Raw genomic sequence first — 17,940 nt, 5'->3', positions numbered from 1 at the left:
CTGGCACTGGGACTTGAACTCAAGGCATAAACTCTTGGTTGGCTTTTCCCCTCACAGGGCATGCTCTGTCACTTGAGTCACAGCACTTCTACTTCCAGCGTTTTGCTGAGTAATTAGAGTTTGTCTTCCCAAGCTGCCAGTGAACCTTAATTCTCAGACCTTAGTTTCCCAAGTAGCTAGGATGGTAGCTAGGATTATAAATGAGGTACTAGTGTATCCTACTTTTTTTTTGTTTCTTAAGTCCTTCATAAAAGTTACTTTTTTTCTTGCCAGTCCTGGGGGCTTGAACTGAGGGCCTGGGCACTGCCCCTGAGCTTTTGCTTAAGGGTAGCGTTCTACCACTAGAGCCACAGTGCCACTTCCAGCTTTTTCTGTTTATATGGTACTGAGGAATTGAACCCAGGGCTTCATGTATGCTAGGCAAGCACTCTACCACTAAGTACATTCCCAGCCCATAAAAGTATTTTTAACTATTGCAGTATTAAAATGACTCCTCCCTGTCTGAAGTATGCTGCTTTTTGTAATTTAGATATGTTTTAAATCCTTGAAGAACTTTTACGCTGATTTTGTGTAACTTACTAGTATAACAGACAATTGGTAAACGATGAAAATATTTTCTGTTCCTTAAGGATTTTTTTTCTGCCAATGAGTATATTTTATTTTTATGTACACATATTCATACATACTAGCAGTTGTTATTGATTATACCTTGAAATTTTAATTTGTAAAAATAACCCTCTGATATGACATTTTATCTGCTAGTTATTACTATTAATGTGGGTTCAATATTCTCCATTTGCCTGCAGGATTTCTCTATTCAGAGCCATTTTCTACAGTTTTGAGCAGTGTTCTGGCGAACTCTCTCTGCCTGTTCATTTACAGGGAGTAGAGAGCAAAGGGCGAGCTGAGGCTGCCAGCACTTTGTACCAGCATGTTTGTGTTCATTTGTGTACCTTTATCACTTCCTTTCATCCTTCGCTCTTTGCTGAGCTGGTAAGCAGTTTACTTAACGTGTATATTACACTTTGGCTTTCTCCTTATTGAAATTGTGACTCATCTGTAAAAGACAGCGTGGGAATAGTGAATATTCCTTTGTCTACACATCATTTCCTCAACTTACCCATTTTATGCTTTAATTCAAGTGCTTTAAAGAAATGATAGTCTTTGTTTACTATTGTACTTACAGCTAAAGTTTAAACTATATGAGAAATAATTTTGAGTGGGGGAAAAACATTGTGAGGAAAATAATTACCTAGGTTTCACAAAATAGATTAGGTCTCTGGTATATCTCAGGCATAATATAGACTTTTAAAAAATGCGAATGGAATTGGATTAGTAAAGAGGTTGAGTAAAGCCTAGGATCAAATTTAAGGTACGGATGACATCCAACACGTAAATTTATATATGAAAATTTAAGGTAGAAAAGTAAATTTTACTTATGTTGCTTTAAACTTTTCAGGGTACTTAATCTTCATGGATCTTACTGATTGAGTTACACATTTAAATACAAGTTGATTCCTCACAGCCCAACACAATGATTAGGTGCTCAGCATACTTGAGGGAATGACATTGTAGGTTCTTCAAATACTTAGAAAATTAGCTTTCCTCTTCTCTGGATTCTTGTTTTAGTGTGACTATTCATGATGATGTTTGGGATATAGCACATTAATAAAGTCATGTCTGTTTTCATTAGGACACTGCGCTGCTGAATGCTGTGCTGGGTGTGAACATGATCACCTCTTTGTTGGCAATGGACGTGTGGTGCTTCGTGGCTCGGTACTAGATCTTACTGTTTGGAGCTTGCATTGGTTTTTAGTGACTAACAATAAATGACTTTATAATTTTAAGTTCCTAGAAAAGTCTCATTTCAATAATCTTGAATTACATCTCTAAATAGTTTTATACCACAGTACTAAACAAGGGAATAGGGAATTATTCCTCCTTTTTTGTTGTTGATATAATCCATGTGCTTATTAGGTGGTTTTGTATATTGTTATATTCCTTTGCCAGGGAACACTCAGGCCTAATCTGAAATCCAAAATGCTCTAAAACCCAAAACTTTTGAGCACAGACTTGATGTTGCAGATAGAAAACAGAATAAAATTAAACTTCATTATATTCACAAATATTGTATCAAATGACCTTTGGGATGTATGGGTAAGATGTATATGAAACAATTTTGAATTTCATATTTAGATTGGTTGCCATCCCCAAGATCTCTCATTATGCATAGATGAATATTTCAAATATGAAAACAATCCAAATTCTGAAGTATTTGAGATAAGAGACACTCAGCCTGTAACAGCAGTGTCTGTGTCTTCATCAGCATGTTTGTATCTTTATGGCACTTGTCTTCCGTTTTTGAATATTTGTAGATACTCAGATGCCTTCTTTGTACATTGCAGATATGGGACTGCTGAGCTCTGTGCACATCATGTCACGCTGGTTGCTCATCTGGTGAGTTCAACCTGAAGGACTCTGTAATGCCCATTTCTCATATGTTTTCTGTGGGTATAATAATGTAAATAGAAAAAGGAGAAACAGTATGGAACTCAAAGAATATTTATTTGGGTCCGGTCGTGGGGCCTGAACTCTGGGCCTGGGTGCTGTCCCTCAGCTCTTCAGCTCAAGGATAGAGCTCTACCACTTGAACCACAACGCCACTTCTGGCTTTTTTCTTTTTGCTTATGTGGTGTTGAGGAATCGAACCCAGGGCCTCAGGCATGCAAGGCAAGCGCTCTACCACTGAGCCACCTTCCCAGCCTTCTTTGATTTTAGTAAAAAAGTTCTAAAAGCTTATCAATACAAAGTGGGAAATTTTTTCTTATATTTTCAAAATTTCAGAGAGTTCAGAATGTTCTAGAAAAGAAAGACCACCAAGGTGGAGAACAAATTTGAATGTAAATGCAAAGCATCTCTTTCTTGTTTTAATCGGACTTCACTTAGCTCCTGGTTTTGTTGAACTTGTTTCAGTCAGGGAGATGTGAGAGGACTAAGTTTGGTTGTAGTTGATGTCACCTTTTGTCCTTGAGTACAAAGAGAAAGTGACAATGACTTGAGTCTTTTCAAGGTTGATAGTTTTGCTTAGAACTTGGGGATGACTGATGTGTTCGTTTGAGATGGTTATGACTGCTAGGTTTTGTCTCTGCTCTTTGATCATGTGAACACCCATCCCTTTTGTGTTTTTTTTAATAATTATGTCTAGATTATAACTCACTGTACTGAATCTCTAGCACATCTTGCACACAACAGTGATTTTGATGTTGCAGTGTTTGTTTAGACAGGGTCTCCCTTGTGGCTGTCCTCTAACTGGCAGTCTTCCTGCCTCAGCCTCCCGATTGCCACTGTGCTCAGCAACCCAATCTCATTTACATTAAAACTCTCCTAGTGCTTTACGATAGGAATGGATTTCTTCTAGTGCATTGTTACAAAAAAGCATAAAACTGCTTTTATAAAATATTTAAGATCTTTACTTATATCAAACTCCACCTCTGTACTATTAATGCTTAGATATTGAAAAGTTCTTGTGAATTTGGGGCTGGCCATTGTTCATGCCTATAATCTCAGCTACTTGGAAGGTAGAGATAGAAAGGATCGTGGGATGAGGACAACTGGAGCAGAAGGTGAGATCTTAAGAGAAGACGGTTGGTGTGTTGGTTGGTGTGTTGGTTCGTGCCTGTAATCCCTGTAATCCCAGCCGTGTGAGGGCCTCGGCAGGGAGATTGAGTCCCGGCTGGCTCGCTCAAGAGCAGGAGGTCATATCTGAAAAAGAACTAAAACGAGAAGGTCTGTGGGCATGGCTCACGTGGTAGAGCTCAAATCCCAGTACTGCCCCTCCTAAAAAAGAGAGATTTAAAAAAGTTCTTTAAAAAAAGGTCTTAAGATTAATTTTTTTGAATAGATTTACATACCAGGTTTTAAACATTATTTCAAGAATTTCTTTTGTTGCTGTCTGTTGTGAAGCTTGAACTCAGGACCTGGCACTGTTCCTGAGCTTTTCTTCTCAAGGCTGGTGCTCTATCACTTGAGTCACAGTTTAACTTCTGTCTTTTTTTGGTAGTTTTTAATGGAGGTAAGAGTTTCGAGGACTTTCCTGCCTGGGCTGTCTTCAGACTGACATCCTCAAATCTCAGCCTCCTGAGTAGTTAGGATTACAGGTGTGAGCTACCAGCACCTGGCTCAGAATTTCTTATTAAAAAAGCAGTGTAGTTGCATTGGAGAAGGAAAGAATAGTCCCAAATTAGTCACCACTTAGAATTGTAGGTATAGAGGAGGCTAAGATCTAGAGGATAGTAGTTTCAAGCCAGTCCAGGCCAAAATGTCCAGGAAGCTCCCAGATTCAAAATAACCAACAAGAAGTTGAGCTGCAGGCATGGCTGACATGGCAGAGATAAACTGCCAGCAAGCACAGGCTGTGTCCAGCCTGGGTGTCAGCAAAAACAAACACAAAGCTAACTGGCTACAGTGTTATCCTTCAGAAAGAACCGTAAATAGTTTGGCTTCTCACTGTCTTCTTATAATCTCTAATTCTAAATCAGTTAAATCTTTTCCTCCATTTCTTGTCTTTTCCTAGATAAAATCTTCCCCCGGAGAATGTCAGCAGCTCGCCCACCTGTCCATTCTGTTGAAACGACTCTTCTTCCTCATGGCTCCACCCCATCAGGCAAGGGTTGCTCTCAATGCACCTGCTAAAAACTGGATTCACATTCCCGTCAGAGCTCCCCTCCTGTTTATTCTATACTTAAATGTTATTAGCTGAGCATCAATTTTTAACATCGGATACTTAGCTTACTGATTTCTGGAGTAGATTTTGATGTTCTTGCTTCAAATTACATACAGATAATCTGATTCCATCCTGACTAATCCCTTGGATAAAATCCATTTAATATTCTTCCAAGGGAAAAGAAGTACATCTTTTCACTGGTTTTTCAGATGTGTGAGACGCATGTAATTAAATCTATATCATCTGCTCTTTTCATTTTGAAGAGTTATCATAGTGTGCATTTTCATAGTTGAACTTTTAGGGGGAAATTGCATCGTTAACAACTATTAGTTGTTTGCTGCTGTGAGGGAAACAAGCAGTGGCATGATTGAGGAAAGTGTCTGCTTTTATGCATCCTCTGATCTGAACTGGAGTGTTGAGTACTAAGTAGAGCTCAGTAACTTGCTTCTGTGTAGCCAGGCCTGGGGACCACTACAGCGGTGAAGCAGACTCTTCTTTATGGTCCCACGGGCCGTGGTTGGAAACCTGACTTAGTGTCAGTGACACAGTGTTACTAGAAATGAAGAGAATGCATCTGGGATGCATAATAATTTGAGGGGAAGAGACAGTATATTTAGATACTAAAATGTTTTCTGGTTAGGGGGAATAATTATTGTATGTATACAAATATTAGTATTCCCACCTAAAAAAAGCAAAAGTTCAAAATTACTTAAATGAAGGAAAAATACTTTAATATACCTTATTTAAGAACAGTAATAGTTGTGCTGTCATTTCTGTGTAAAGTAAAAATTTCTGTACATACTTCTTTAAACAGGGAAGTCATAATTCTCTTAAATTTCACTCCTTATGAGCTATTGTCAGTCTTAAGACTTTGAAATCTTGAAAATGATTTCAACTAGAGTGTTTGTAGTTGAGTCCATTAGAATCTTGTTCTCTTTCTATGTAGCAAATTTTGGCATTACTCTTTGAATTGTTCAGATCATTATTAGGTATCATTTGTATTTGGATTTTATTACAGATACTGAGGTACTCTGCAAACCATCAGTACCACTCTTGGGCTTTTATCCAAAAGAGCTCAAATGAGGGTTCAGGAGGGCCACTCGCAGTCACGTTCACTGCTGCCCCTGTCCCCACAGTCAGGTCTGGAAACGGCCTGGATATTCTTAGTGAATGAATGGGTCAAGAAAATGTGGTACATATACACATAAAATTATGAATACAGTGATAAATTTTACTCATCTGTTAGGGAGGAACATGGATGAACCTAGAAAAGTAAGTGAAGTCAGGCCCACAGACACAAAGATGCACGTTTTCTCTCATGCGGAAGCTAGATCTAGCTTATAAATGTGAACACACATAGAACGTTGTATGCAGATGTACACAAACTTAAGTGGTCTTTGCAGAGGTGAAGTCAAGACGGTGTAATTCCTTAGACAGATTCATAGTCCAACAAAAAGAATGTCTGGAAAGTGGCAGTTGAAGGCTGTGGGGAAAGATCAAAGGGAGGGATGCTAGTGAGTGAAGAGGAAGTGAGAACACACTTGTAATATTTCATGCATAGCCTGTGAGACTAAGAAAACCGAGGGAGGAGGGGTGGAGAGAAAGATAAAATGGCTTGATCAAGATGCATTGTATTCATCAACTGAGCTGTTGAATGGTGACTCCTTTGTACAACTCAAAGATAAGACAGTTTTAAAAAGATGGTATTCACCAGTCAGTGTAATAACTCTCTTAGCTTTCATGGTACAGTTGGGCTTTGTGATGAAACTGCTTTTTACCGTGATGGGCTTTTAGCAAACTGTGTCATGAGGAGACTTCTGTATGTGTACATGGAGCACCGCTGCCCCTCTCAGGCATGTGTGCCATGCTTCACTTACACCTTATAAATGCTGCAGCGGCAAAAATAACCACGCTCATTTACATTACCTCCTTTAAATATCAAGTGAGGAAACAGTTCTCAAATTCGTCCAGTTGTCTGAGATTCTTGTTTCTTTGCAATTTACTTCAGGTGGAGTTTATCAAGAAATTTTCTCCAAAAGAAGCAGAAAATTTGCCTGTATGGCAATGTATCTCCTTGCAGGCTTTATGCGGCGAGGTCCGGAAGCAAGCTGCACACGCGATCACCAGAGTGGGCACTGCGCAGTGTAGGAGATGGCTGAGCACCAGCCCAACTCTGGGAGAACTCCAGTCTCTAGTAGGTCATTTGCAATGCGCTGATTCATCCAGCAGCTTTACTGAGCACTTACTGAGGTAATAGGCTGGTAATAAAATGGGCATGCAACTAGGATTTGCAGATTTGTATTATAAAGGTGTCTTGGAAAATCTTAATGTTGAAGTTGTGGGTCTTCCCTCTATTGTACAAGATAGACACATTGGGAAAATAATGAAATAATTCATTTTTGCTGATATACATGACTGGATTGAGCAGGCTTTTCCCCCCCATTTTTAGGACAAAGTCTTAATTATGTAGCCCATACTGGTCTCAAACTGGAAATCCTGCTGTTTCCCATGTACTGGGATTATAAATATATACCAACACACTAGGCTTAGACATGATTACTTAACACCAGGAAGATAGAGTGATTTATGCAAACCTGCTCTGATCCTTTATTGTACCTAGAATGTTCCTTTATAAATGATGGAATAAAAAGAGAAGGATTATACTACAAGAAGTAGAAAACACACCAAAAAAAAATAGAAAACTTTTTTTTTTATGGTTGACTAGATATGGTTCAAGTAGATGAACTTTGCAGTTCAGTGTTCATTTGCTCATTATTTTATTCAACTAATATATAAATACATATTTTGGGTGCTCTTATGAAGTAAGTTCTGTTGTAGGCCTTGGGATAGATAAATCAGAGGGAAAAAACTAAAAATTCTCATTTACCTTCTAGCTAAGCTGTTGACAGTATATATGTACCATTTTATGGTGGGGAACAATCAAGAAAGTCTAGGGAGAAGGCCACGTAGGTGTGGGGTTGCCGGCTTAGCCGCCATTTTGAAGTGGGAAGCTTTTCCGAAGCCGTTGGTTCTCATACTGAGTGTGCAGACACTGCTGTCTAATAGCAGCTGGTTATAATGTAAACAAAACATTTATTTTGGAAAAACTGGTTAATACATCGTTATTTTGCACTTAACATGCCCTAAATTCTCGATTCACAGTTAGTTTATTCAGTAGATTCTTAGGGCCAAACCTAGCATGTTTATTTGTGCAAGAAAACAGATCACTCTTGAATGAGAAGCTGCAGGTAGTTACCTAATGTGGGTTGTTGCAGTGTAATGGATTAAAGTCATTGCTACTGGTCATTATAGGACCTTTACCACACCCTCAATATCTCCATCCTAGCCAGAGAGAGATTGAAATTCTTGTGTCAGTAGGAAAGTGTGAATCCAAAAGAAATTTTGTTTTAAATTCTAATTAGTACATTTATTGATTTTGTGTCAGTCTGGGGCTTTTTAACTCAAGGTCTTGGCACTATTCTGAGCTTTTGTTTTTGCTCAAGGCTAGTGCTCTACCACTTGAGCCACAGCTCTGGTTTCAGTTTTTTTGGTGTTTAATTAAAGGTAAGGGTCTCATGGAGTTTCCTACACAGGCTGGCTTCAACTGCCATCCTCAGATCTCAGCTCCGAAGACGCGAGGTGTGAGCCACCTGTGCCTGTTGGATAGTACAGGCTTGAACTCTGGGCCTGGGCGCTGTCCCTCAGCTCTTCAGCTCAAGGCGAGCGCTCTACCACTTGAGCTACAGCGCCACTTCCGGTTTTCTGGTGGTTTATTGGAGATAGGAGTCTCACGGTCTCTCCTGCCCGGGCTGGCTTTGAACCTCGATCCTCAGATCTCAGCCTCCTGAGTAGCTAGGATTACAGGCGTGAGCCACCAGCGCCCGGCCGGATAGTACATTTTAATATTTGTTTAGCAAATGCATTGTTACTGAGGTATCTTGAATTTTATTTTATTTATTTATTTTTTTTTTTTGGGGGGGGGGTCCGGTCGTGGGGCCTGAACTCTGGGCCTGGGCGCTGTCCCTCAGCTCTTTAGCTCAAGGCTAGCACTCTACCACTTGAGCCACAGCGCCACTTGCGGCTTTTTTCTTTTTGCTTATGTGGTCCTGAGGAATCGAACCCAGGGCTTCAGGCATGCAAGGCAAGCGCTCTACCACTGAGCCACCTTCCCAGCCTGGTATCTTGAATTTTAAAACAATCAGTAACCTTTAAAGATTGCTGTTTACCTGTGAAATAATAAACTTCATTGATGAGCATTTTAAATTAGGCCAGCCATTCTGACCATTTGTATGGATAATCTTTTTATTACAATTTCATGTTTCTGATTAATTTTTTAGCCTAAGCCCAAAAGTTTTAGAAAAATGAAGCAAATATTTCTTTGAATAAGGAAAATTTATTTTAATAAAATAGACTGTATAGTGCTTGCCTTTGAGAAATACTCTGTGTGGATTTATGTGAACAGTTCTAAGTGACTTGTATAACCCCTGGGTTTTTCGGTTCCTGGTCCTTTGATGCCTTTAATCTCAGGTTCTATCTCTTTCTCTCTCTCTAGAACACAGCCCTGTCTGCTTTACTTGCTGTGTGTAATTCTGCTGCTGAAGCTTTAGACGTTGCACAGCAGACTGCAATTATTGAAGTTGGGAATCAGCTTTGGGCTTTTTTAAATGTTAAACAGGTAAGAGGAACCAATGGTCATGTTACTGAAGAACATGTAATACAGAAAAAGAATATATTAAAGGTTCCCTATAGTATAATTTTTGTAATTTTTTTAGGTGCTTGGTAGAAGTTGTGAGAATGTCAAGTACCTACTTACTCTCAGGCAGTATAGTGTGATGGCATTATGATATAAATGTAGAACTTAGGAGAATGGTGGTGATGGTCTAGCAAGTATTCTCATGACTCAGGACCCTCTTCTCCCCTGACGACTAAAGAGATAAGGGGAACCAAGAGGAGGGGGTGGGGTAAGAATAGTGCAGGGAATGAATAAATGAACATTTTATCATATACATGTATTGAAGTGCCATGATGGAAACCTTACGTACAATTTTATGTGTCTCTAAAAATACAGTTAGGAAATTTACTGGGCGTGAAAGGGGAGATAAAGATGAACAAGGTACAGCATGTATGGAAATAGTAAAACCTCTTAGATTAACCTGAAACATCTTCCCGTATTGTTTCTGTTCTTCGGGCTAGTGCAGCCTATTTGTGTGGTTCCTAGAATCATACTTCCCTTTGGGCAAGGAAGAGTAAGGCGGAAGACTCTAGTGAATGAATGTAAATAACTTACATTCTTCGCAAAGCCCAGTCAGAGGATTGTCTGTTTAAAATAAAAATGGTAAACATCCCTGGTTGAAAAAGATTTCATGAAATTTGTTCAGTTTCAATGAAATGAATGGAAATTGTTCTAAACAAGTTTTTTCATTTAAAACTCAAAATATCACACTTGATTTTCCTTAAAGTAAGTAGAAATAAACATGGCCTCTGGCAATCAGCAGTAGCAAAATCCATTAACTTTTGAAAACAGAGGTAGTTTTATCATTAATGTCTGCTATGGTCTCTTTACTCTTGCATTATGACTTCAGCAAATACCTTCCACTGATGTACACACATTCATTCATTGTAGTCATTCACTGTGCTGTAGTTACAGCTTTACAGTACAGTAGTATGGCATCTCAGTAAGTATGGCAGAGAGAAATGGAATTCTGTGAAAATGAAGGCACATGAAAGCTTTCCAGTTTCAGACAAAAATAATTGGATTCCCTTTAGAATAAGTCTGGATTTGAATCATGGCTTTTCTTTTCCTAGCCAGGTTATCTTGAGGAAATTATTTAACTTCTCTCCTCTTGTTTTCTTATTAAGTAAAATGAGGATAATAACTATACCTTATAGACTTGCTGTAAGATAGAGGTGGGGTGGTAATAACTTTGAAAAATGTTTTCATCTAGCCTGGCATATAATAAGTGCTTAGTAAAAACTGTATTATAATAACATTTTATTTAGTGGAAAACTTTCATCATAATTATTTTGTCTCTTATTTAAGGTAACCAGTCAGCCCTATGTTCAACAGACATTGAGCCTTTTACTGCCAATTTTAGGATTTTTTGTTCAAACTGTAGATCCTCAGCTGATCAGTCAGGTAAGATTAGTGACCATGTTGTTATACTTTGTTTGCTATGGAGTTTGCCAAACTGAAATCACTTTATAAAGAATCCTTAATGGTGATTTGTTTATTGGTTTGTAGCTTTTTTATACCAGTAGTGGGTCTTTGAGCTCATGCCCTTTTTCTTTCTTTTTTTTTTTTTTTGGTCGGTCGTGGGACTTGAACTCTGGGCCTGGGCGCTGTCCCTCAGCTCTTCAGCTCAAGGCGAGCGCTCTACCACTTGAGCTACAGCGCCACTTCCAGTTTTCTGGTGGTTTATTGGAGATAGGAGTCTCACAGTCTCTCCTGCCCAGGCTGGCTTTGAACCGCGATCCTCAGATCTCAGCCTCCTGAGTAGCTAGGATTACTGGCGTGAGCCACCAGCGCCCGGCATATGCCCTCTTTCTTGCTTAGCACTTTCCCTCCAGCTGGCTCTGGACCGTTTTCTTGCTTAGCACTTTCCCTCCAGCTGGCTCTGGACCGTTTGAGCTTCACTTCCACTGCTTTTCTTGGTGAACTGAAGATGTCACAGATTCACTCATCATTATCACTGATGTCTCCCTGTTTCTTCCTTCCAGAGTGCACTGTACTGGATTATTGACTCAGCCTTTCTCCATTCTTCCTGTCACTTAAGGCTGAATACTTTTACTGTTGCTGTTAACTGGACAGGAACTCTTCTAACTCCCTGGGATTAGGAGTCAGAGTTCTGATGTTGAGCCCTGTATCTGTGGCATTTCTAAAGATATGTTTAGCAGCTATGAGTTAACCAACATGAACATTTCCAGCATGGACGATCCCTTCTCTTTGAAGAAATGAAATATTTGAAAGAAGAGTTATACTGAATTCTGTTCAGGACCCCAGCTTACATGCTGTGACACAGGCCTGCATGAATCACCGTGTGGGGTCCTTGTGGTAGAACTTCACTTAAAACTTTTTGGGAAGTTCTGAGCTCACAGAAAATGGGAATGGCCTTCCTCTTCTCTGAAGTATTGACAAAATTGATCTCCCTAAATCAAGAATTAGCTTTAGCACAGGATCATGTAGGAAACAAACTTTAGGAAGAAAAATTAAGCATTCCTATTTAGGAAAATGATGGACGAGACGTTTTATCATATATGGTGGGTGGGATAGGAAGAACAGAAACGAATAGCTGTGTTTAGTGAGTGTTGACTAGTTAGGTATATTCTTTACTATGTCTGTACCATCAATTACTGAATTATAAGGATACAAATACAGTAAAAGGATTAACTCAGAATGTATAGTAAGTTAAATTTGTTATGACTTTCTCCAAACAGCTTTGGCAACCCTTAATGTACTTTTCACAAATGAATTTTAAATACAAAATAATCTTTAAATGTATATAAAGTTTTTTATAAGTTGTAATGGATGTTTTAATGTTTTGAATTTTTGTTTTTCCTCCTTCCATCATTATCTAACTCATAGGTAGTCTTGGTTTATATGGAGAGTACTGTTTGACTTACCACTAGCCTTATGCTTTATTCCTTTCCAGGTAGTCAGTTTGCAGACCTCACTACTTAAATTGGAGCCTGCTGACCATGTCCGCTTTGCAGTGCTGGATTTTGTCTCTTCGTTAGGAAAGCTGTTTATACCTCAGGTTATACAGGTACTCACACTCCTGTTGTTCCTGTGCTATTTAAAACAGTATCATGAGTAGGTTCCCTGCCTTGGCTTTTGATTTCTAATGAAGTTGGAGGAAAAAGAAACATTTTCTGATTGATGGTAACTGTCAAATAGAGCTCGTTTTAAGTTATAGAAAAGCATGTGGACATTCAAATAATTTACTGAGTTGGCCACTATCATTTGAGAATAGGAGGTTCTCATTCTAGTTGGACTTCAGCACAAAAATCTTCTGAAGGTAGAAAATATTTAGGTCCGTTAGGTGATAGTATGTAATTAGGACATTTGATAATTTATTGCAGTTGTATATTCATAAAAGGAAGCTTATTTGCTAATAGTTATTTTTTTAATGTTGCAAAAAAGTTTGTGCTGACAAGTTAGGCAATTATTTATAAAAATGTCATGGCTCAGAAAAACATGTCTACTGAATTTTAAGACCTCAGGTTGAAGGGAATCCTGAAGTTTTATCCTCACTACTACTATACAGTGTGAACAGTCATTCTCAGTTAGTTGACTACTGGTAAGCCGGGCACTGGTGGCTCATGCCTGTCACCCTAGCTACTCGAACGTCCCCATGAGGTTTATCTCTAGCAACTCAAAATCAATCCAGAAGTGGCACTGCTCAAGTGCTAGAGTACAAAGAAGCTGAGGGACAGCGCCCAGGCCCTGAGTTCAAGCCCCAAAACTGACCACCCCCCAAAAAAATCACTAATGAACATGTTCTCTATAGTCAGGGCAAGTACATATAGGTTGATTAAAATCTTTGAAACTAGTTAGACACCAGTAGCTCCTATCTGTAATCCTACCCACTTAGGAGGCTGAGATCTGAGGATTGTGGTTTGAAGCCAGACTGGGCAATGAACCACCAGAAAAAGCTGGAAGTAGAGCTATGGCTTAAGTGGTAGAGCACTAGCCTTGAGCAAAAAAGCTCAGGAGCAGTGCCCAAGACCCCCCCCCCCCCCGCCTCCCCCATTCACACTTTGAGACTGGTACAAAAAATTTTTTTTGAAACTATTAACTGATAGATGTCTGAAGATGTCTTTTGTTTACAAGAAAACAACACTAAAACATTGGTTTTCATCTGGTAAACTTGTATTTTTAAGTGTAGATGTTAATAGCTTCTTGCCAATTCTCATGGCAAAAGTGTCCAAAAATACACTCCTTCTACCACAAGTTCATTCCGTATTTCTGCTGTATTCTGCATCACTCGTTGGCCCTTACCTGTGTAACCAATGTTCTATGATCAGAATCTGAATGCCTTACAACTTGGGGGTGAGGTCAGGCAGGTCCCGAAGAAACTTTGAGATCCGTGAGCATATAGGAGGCAGTTGAAGTCATGAGATACTTATTTTACATTGCCATGGTAGGTGTCATTTTAATTCTGTTGATACAATAATTAACTGATCCCTACTGTGAGCTTGTAGAAAAGCAACTGACAACTAGTGAGATAAAGTGTATTAAATGGTGGTGAGTAGAAAAATACAAAGCTGGGCAGGGAGACAGGGAGTGTATTTGACAGTTCATATTGAAATGGGATAGTTGGTAGAATCCTTGTGAGTGTTACAACTTGGTAAAAACCCTTGAACTAGGAGCCTGGGGAGTGTTCTGAGCAGGGAAAATGTCAGGTGCTGAGCTCCTGATATGGAGCACGCCTCATCCAGGGAAGCTATTGTTGACTAAGAGAGTTGACCTACATGCTGTGTTCACTGGGATAGATGATAGAAAGTGACAACTTCTCGTTCTACCCTGAAGTTTCTTTTTCTGTTTAATCAGGGTTGTCTCTCTTTTCAGGACAAAATGCTGCCCAACCTGTCTTGTATCTTTGCCTTACTGCTAGCTGATAGGAATTGGCTACTAGAGCAACATACTTTGGAGGCATTTACTCAGTTTGCTGAGGTAATTATAAACTAATTCTTTGTGGGGATATCTGTTGGGGCTGCCTTTATTAGAGGAGATAATTACTATCTTATAAGACCTTAAGTGAGGCCTAGAGAAATGGTGAGCTTTCCGAGATCAAGGACTGGAATGTGTTGAGAGCAAATCTTCTAACTCATACATGCCTTCTAGGCAATTTTTTTGGGGACTGGATGGTGCTAGATTTTATATTAAACTATTCGGGGGAAAGCTGGTAGTGTGGTTCCAGCAACGGCTTTGTGTGTTGCTTTTTTTTTTTTTTTAAACTGTGATCCACTACTTTTGCTCATGAGAATGTGTAGAGATAATATGAGTAGAGAAGTAAATAAAGCTTGTACAGAAGTTAGGATTACATTATTCCAGATACTCTGAAGAAGTTTTAAGAGTTTTAAGTACTCTTTGCATTGAATATTCTCAAAATTAATTTTTAAAGCCAGGTGCTGGTGGCTTACGCCTATAATGTTAGCTACTCAGGAGGCTGGATCATGGTTCAAAGCCAGCCCAGGCAGAAAAGTCTGTGAGACTCTTACCTCCAATGATCCACCAGAAAACTGGAAGTGGTGCTACGGCTCAAGTGGTAGAGCGCTTGCTTTGAGCTCATGAGCTCAGGGACAGTGCCTGGGCCCAGAGTTTAAGCCCCACAGCTGACAAAAAACATTTAATTTTAAATTAAGGTAGTTCTTAATTTTAAATTAAGGTAGTTCTTAATAGTCACATTACTTGTCTTTGCAATTTGCTAAAGTATATTAAAGTCTTATGAATCTTTTAATAGGGAACCCATCATGAAGAAATAGTTCCACAGTGTGTCAGTTCTGAAGAAATTAAGAACAAAGTAGTAACCTTTCTGGAGAAGGTAAATATTTATTACATATCCCATATTTTAATCTTTTTAAAGAAAATTTTGTCCTTATAACCAACTTAGACTTTTCAGAGTTGCTAACATAGATAGGCTGAAACATCCCTGAATCCAAAATGTTCCAAACCTGAAGCTTTGAGCACCAAAGAAATAGAAAAACTTCAAGCTGCCAGTTTCATACATTACATAAAGTTACCATTAGGCTATGGTATTAGGACACATAAACGAGTATCCTACTTAAACTTGGGTCCAGGCTCTAAAACGTCTGATTGTATATGGGAAAACATCTGAAGCACTTTACTGTGCAGTTTGGGTTACAGTACTATCTTACTGGTAATCTAGATAGTTGAGATGGCAAATGCAGACTTCCATGTTGAACATTAGAGACATCTGATTATACAGAACTAAGAGGATTTAAAAAGAAAAACTTTGCAGTATGATTCAGGTATGGCTTTTTATGAGCCAAGATCTGTTTTTCCAAGACTAGGGCAATTATCTTCGTAGATATTTATACCACTCTAGTTAGAATCAAAATTTTGAATCATAGGGACCCCATGTTTGTGTATACCTTGAAAGTCAACAGGGTGCTGGTGTTAGGATAAATTACTTAGTATGCTGATTGTTAAACTCTAGGATCTGTGTGTTTTATCCATTATATGTGTTAGACACATATAACTAAGTGGATCCATAGCCTTGCTATTGTCTTAGGCTTTAGAGCCTAGTTAGTAAAGGTTAGCTGTAGCAGACTTTTCTTGGAAAGTCACTTTTCTATAGGGAAAAACACTGGAAGAATTCTAATTACATTTCAAGCAAGCATATATAAAGATAAGTCTACTTGACTTCTAAAATTGGACTGGTTCACAAGACAAAATGGTTTCGCACTCAGCATTTATAAACAGAGTACTTAGTCTTTCTGTAAATGGCAGCATTGGCATCTAGTAGAACACACATGTTTTTCAATTTATTTTTTCATGGTCTTCTGAAGTCTGGGTGTGTAGATGAAGCTGAAGCTGCCAAAGTGGAACGTGTGAAACAGGAAAAAGCTGTTTTCTGGGTACCCTTTGCTGAAGTGACTGAAGCAGAAACAAAGCAGTCATCTTTACAGGTATGTGGTTAACAGGCATATGCTATCCTCATCACTTTTCTTCTTTCACTTTTTATCCTTAGGTTGAACTTCACACCTAACTCCAGACACCTTAAAGATTCTCCTGTTTTATAGTTAATGTATTTTAGAAATCCTGTATTTTTTTTCGGAAAGATTACCAACCCTAGACAGAACTGTAACAAAATTTTAAACATCACAGGAAATACAATCTTCCAGTATAATCAGTCATTTGTAGTAACTGTTGGGAAAACGTAACTACATATTGACCCAGTAATGCCTAATGCAGTTTCTGAACCACAAAAGATGAATTAACTTACTTTCTAGAATGTTCATTAGGCTACTTTTATGACTAAGGCAAGAAATACCTATCAAAGGCAACAACTTAACACCACTAAGAATATTCCAAATACTATTTTGAGCCACAGAAGAGTAATTTTTAAGTGGAGGGTTTAGAGTCATCACCTTTAGTAAAGAAATTCTGTGAGGTTCTATAGTTAGAGAATTCTGTGGTTCCATCCACATTTATAGAACGTTGTTCACCCACTCTTTAGCTGCCTCACTTTGGCTTACGCTTACTCCTGAGAAGAAAAAGGCACTGAGTCCTTTGTAAACAAGCACCTTTAATGGGTATACGAGGCTGGCTCATTATGGTCTGGATTAAGTGTAGACATAGCTGCTAAACACAGGCCTGAGAATCTGCTTCCAGCCCCTCTATAAATCGTGTGGTTTCATATTGTGGGCTAGTGGCCTACTCACAGCACTGGGAAGAATTAAGACAGATCATGGGATTGTGTAAGCACTACTCCCTAGGCTTGTTCAATTGGGTAACCAGTTGTGATTTTGTCTGGGAGACTTCGAAAGACCATAATCCCCAAATTTATTAGGAACCAGATACCTACCAAGCAGAACTGGTGCTTTGTACTTGTAGTGCTTGACATGTGCTTATATTTGCCATGGAACATGTTTCCTGAGAGAAGTCGCACAAGTAATGTGATTTAGTGACTGCTACATTTCCTTTTGGAAATACGGCCATAACACACCATAGAAACCCCTCTATTGCATCGTAATATCTAAATTCTACTAGATCTCTTTCAGCTTTTACGATGCTCTTCAGTTTCTACAGCATCCCAGTCTGCTCCTGGGTGTTTTAGTTACAACTTTTAGAACGGCTTCATGCATTGTTCTAGGTAACTGAGGTCAGAAGGTGGACAAGGTACTATACTATCTTGTTCTTGTGATCCAATGATTACAAGGAGAAAATTTACATCATTATCTCGTTTTTTTCTCTGAAAAGCCTTCTGCAAAAAGAGCACGTCATGACCTCCCACTGGAAGAAGAGGAGTATAGGTCAGCGCTGCAAGCAGCAACGCGGGCCTTGGAAGCAACAGAGTCCTTAATTCAAAAGACTCCGGCTCCAGCCTGGCTTCTAATGGAAATGGAGACACTGCAACAAAGGATTGAGAGGTTAAAACGTCAGATACTCTAATGTCACCCACACAGAGCTGGGTAATATGACTGTACATTTTCTAGTGTAGTGTATATAAAAAGAGCTTTTGTAAACGTGG

The 17,940-nt window shown here is 39.0% G+C and overlaps 1 protein-coding gene across 5 annotated transcripts in view; it reads left to right on the top strand.

Annotated features, from left to right (window-relative positions):
* The window catches only part of LOC138818193 (FIGNL1-interacting regulator of recombination and mitosis-like), a 36,113-nt gene that overhangs the window by 17,768 nt on the left and 405 nt on the right, over positions 1-17,940 (top strand). For 4 of the 5 annotated variants that reach the window (XM_070009147.1, XM_070009150.1, XM_070009151.1 and 1 more), the window contains 12 exons: positions 807-993; positions 1,694-1,776; positions 2,406-2,457; positions 4,574-4,663; positions 6,732-6,917; positions 9,276-9,398; positions 10,764-10,859; positions 12,373-12,486; positions 14,292-14,396; positions 15,187-15,267; positions 16,256-16,375; positions 17,670-17,939. In XM_070009147.1, coding sequence (XP_069865248.1) covers positions 807-993; positions 1,694-1,776; positions 2,406-2,457; positions 4,574-4,663; positions 6,732-6,917; positions 9,276-9,398; positions 10,764-10,859; positions 12,373-12,486; positions 14,292-14,396; positions 15,187-15,267; positions 16,256-16,375; positions 17,670-17,861 — 1,429 coding nt within the window. In that variant the 3' untranslated portion in view covers positions 17,862-17,939. Of the gene's footprint in view, positions 1-806; positions 994-1,693; positions 1,777-2,405; positions 2,458-4,573; positions 4,664-6,731; positions 6,918-9,275; positions 9,399-10,763; positions 10,860-12,372; positions 12,487-14,291; positions 14,397-15,186; positions 15,268-16,255; positions 16,376-17,669; position 17,940 lie in introns of those variants that run through there. The other variant, XM_070009148.1, reaches the window with a different exon arrangement.

Source organism: Dipodomys merriami, unplaced genomic scaffold, assembly GCF_024711535.1.
Source record: "Dipodomys merriami isolate MVZ:Mamm:240054 unplaced genomic scaffold, mDipMer1.0.p SCAF_72, whole genome shotgun sequence".
NCBI lineage: Eukaryota > Metazoa > Chordata > Mammalia > Rodentia > Heteromyidae > Dipodomys > Dipodomys merriami.
Note: the sequence above shows the minus strand (reverse complement) of the source record. Positions and strands in the feature narration are given on the sequence as shown.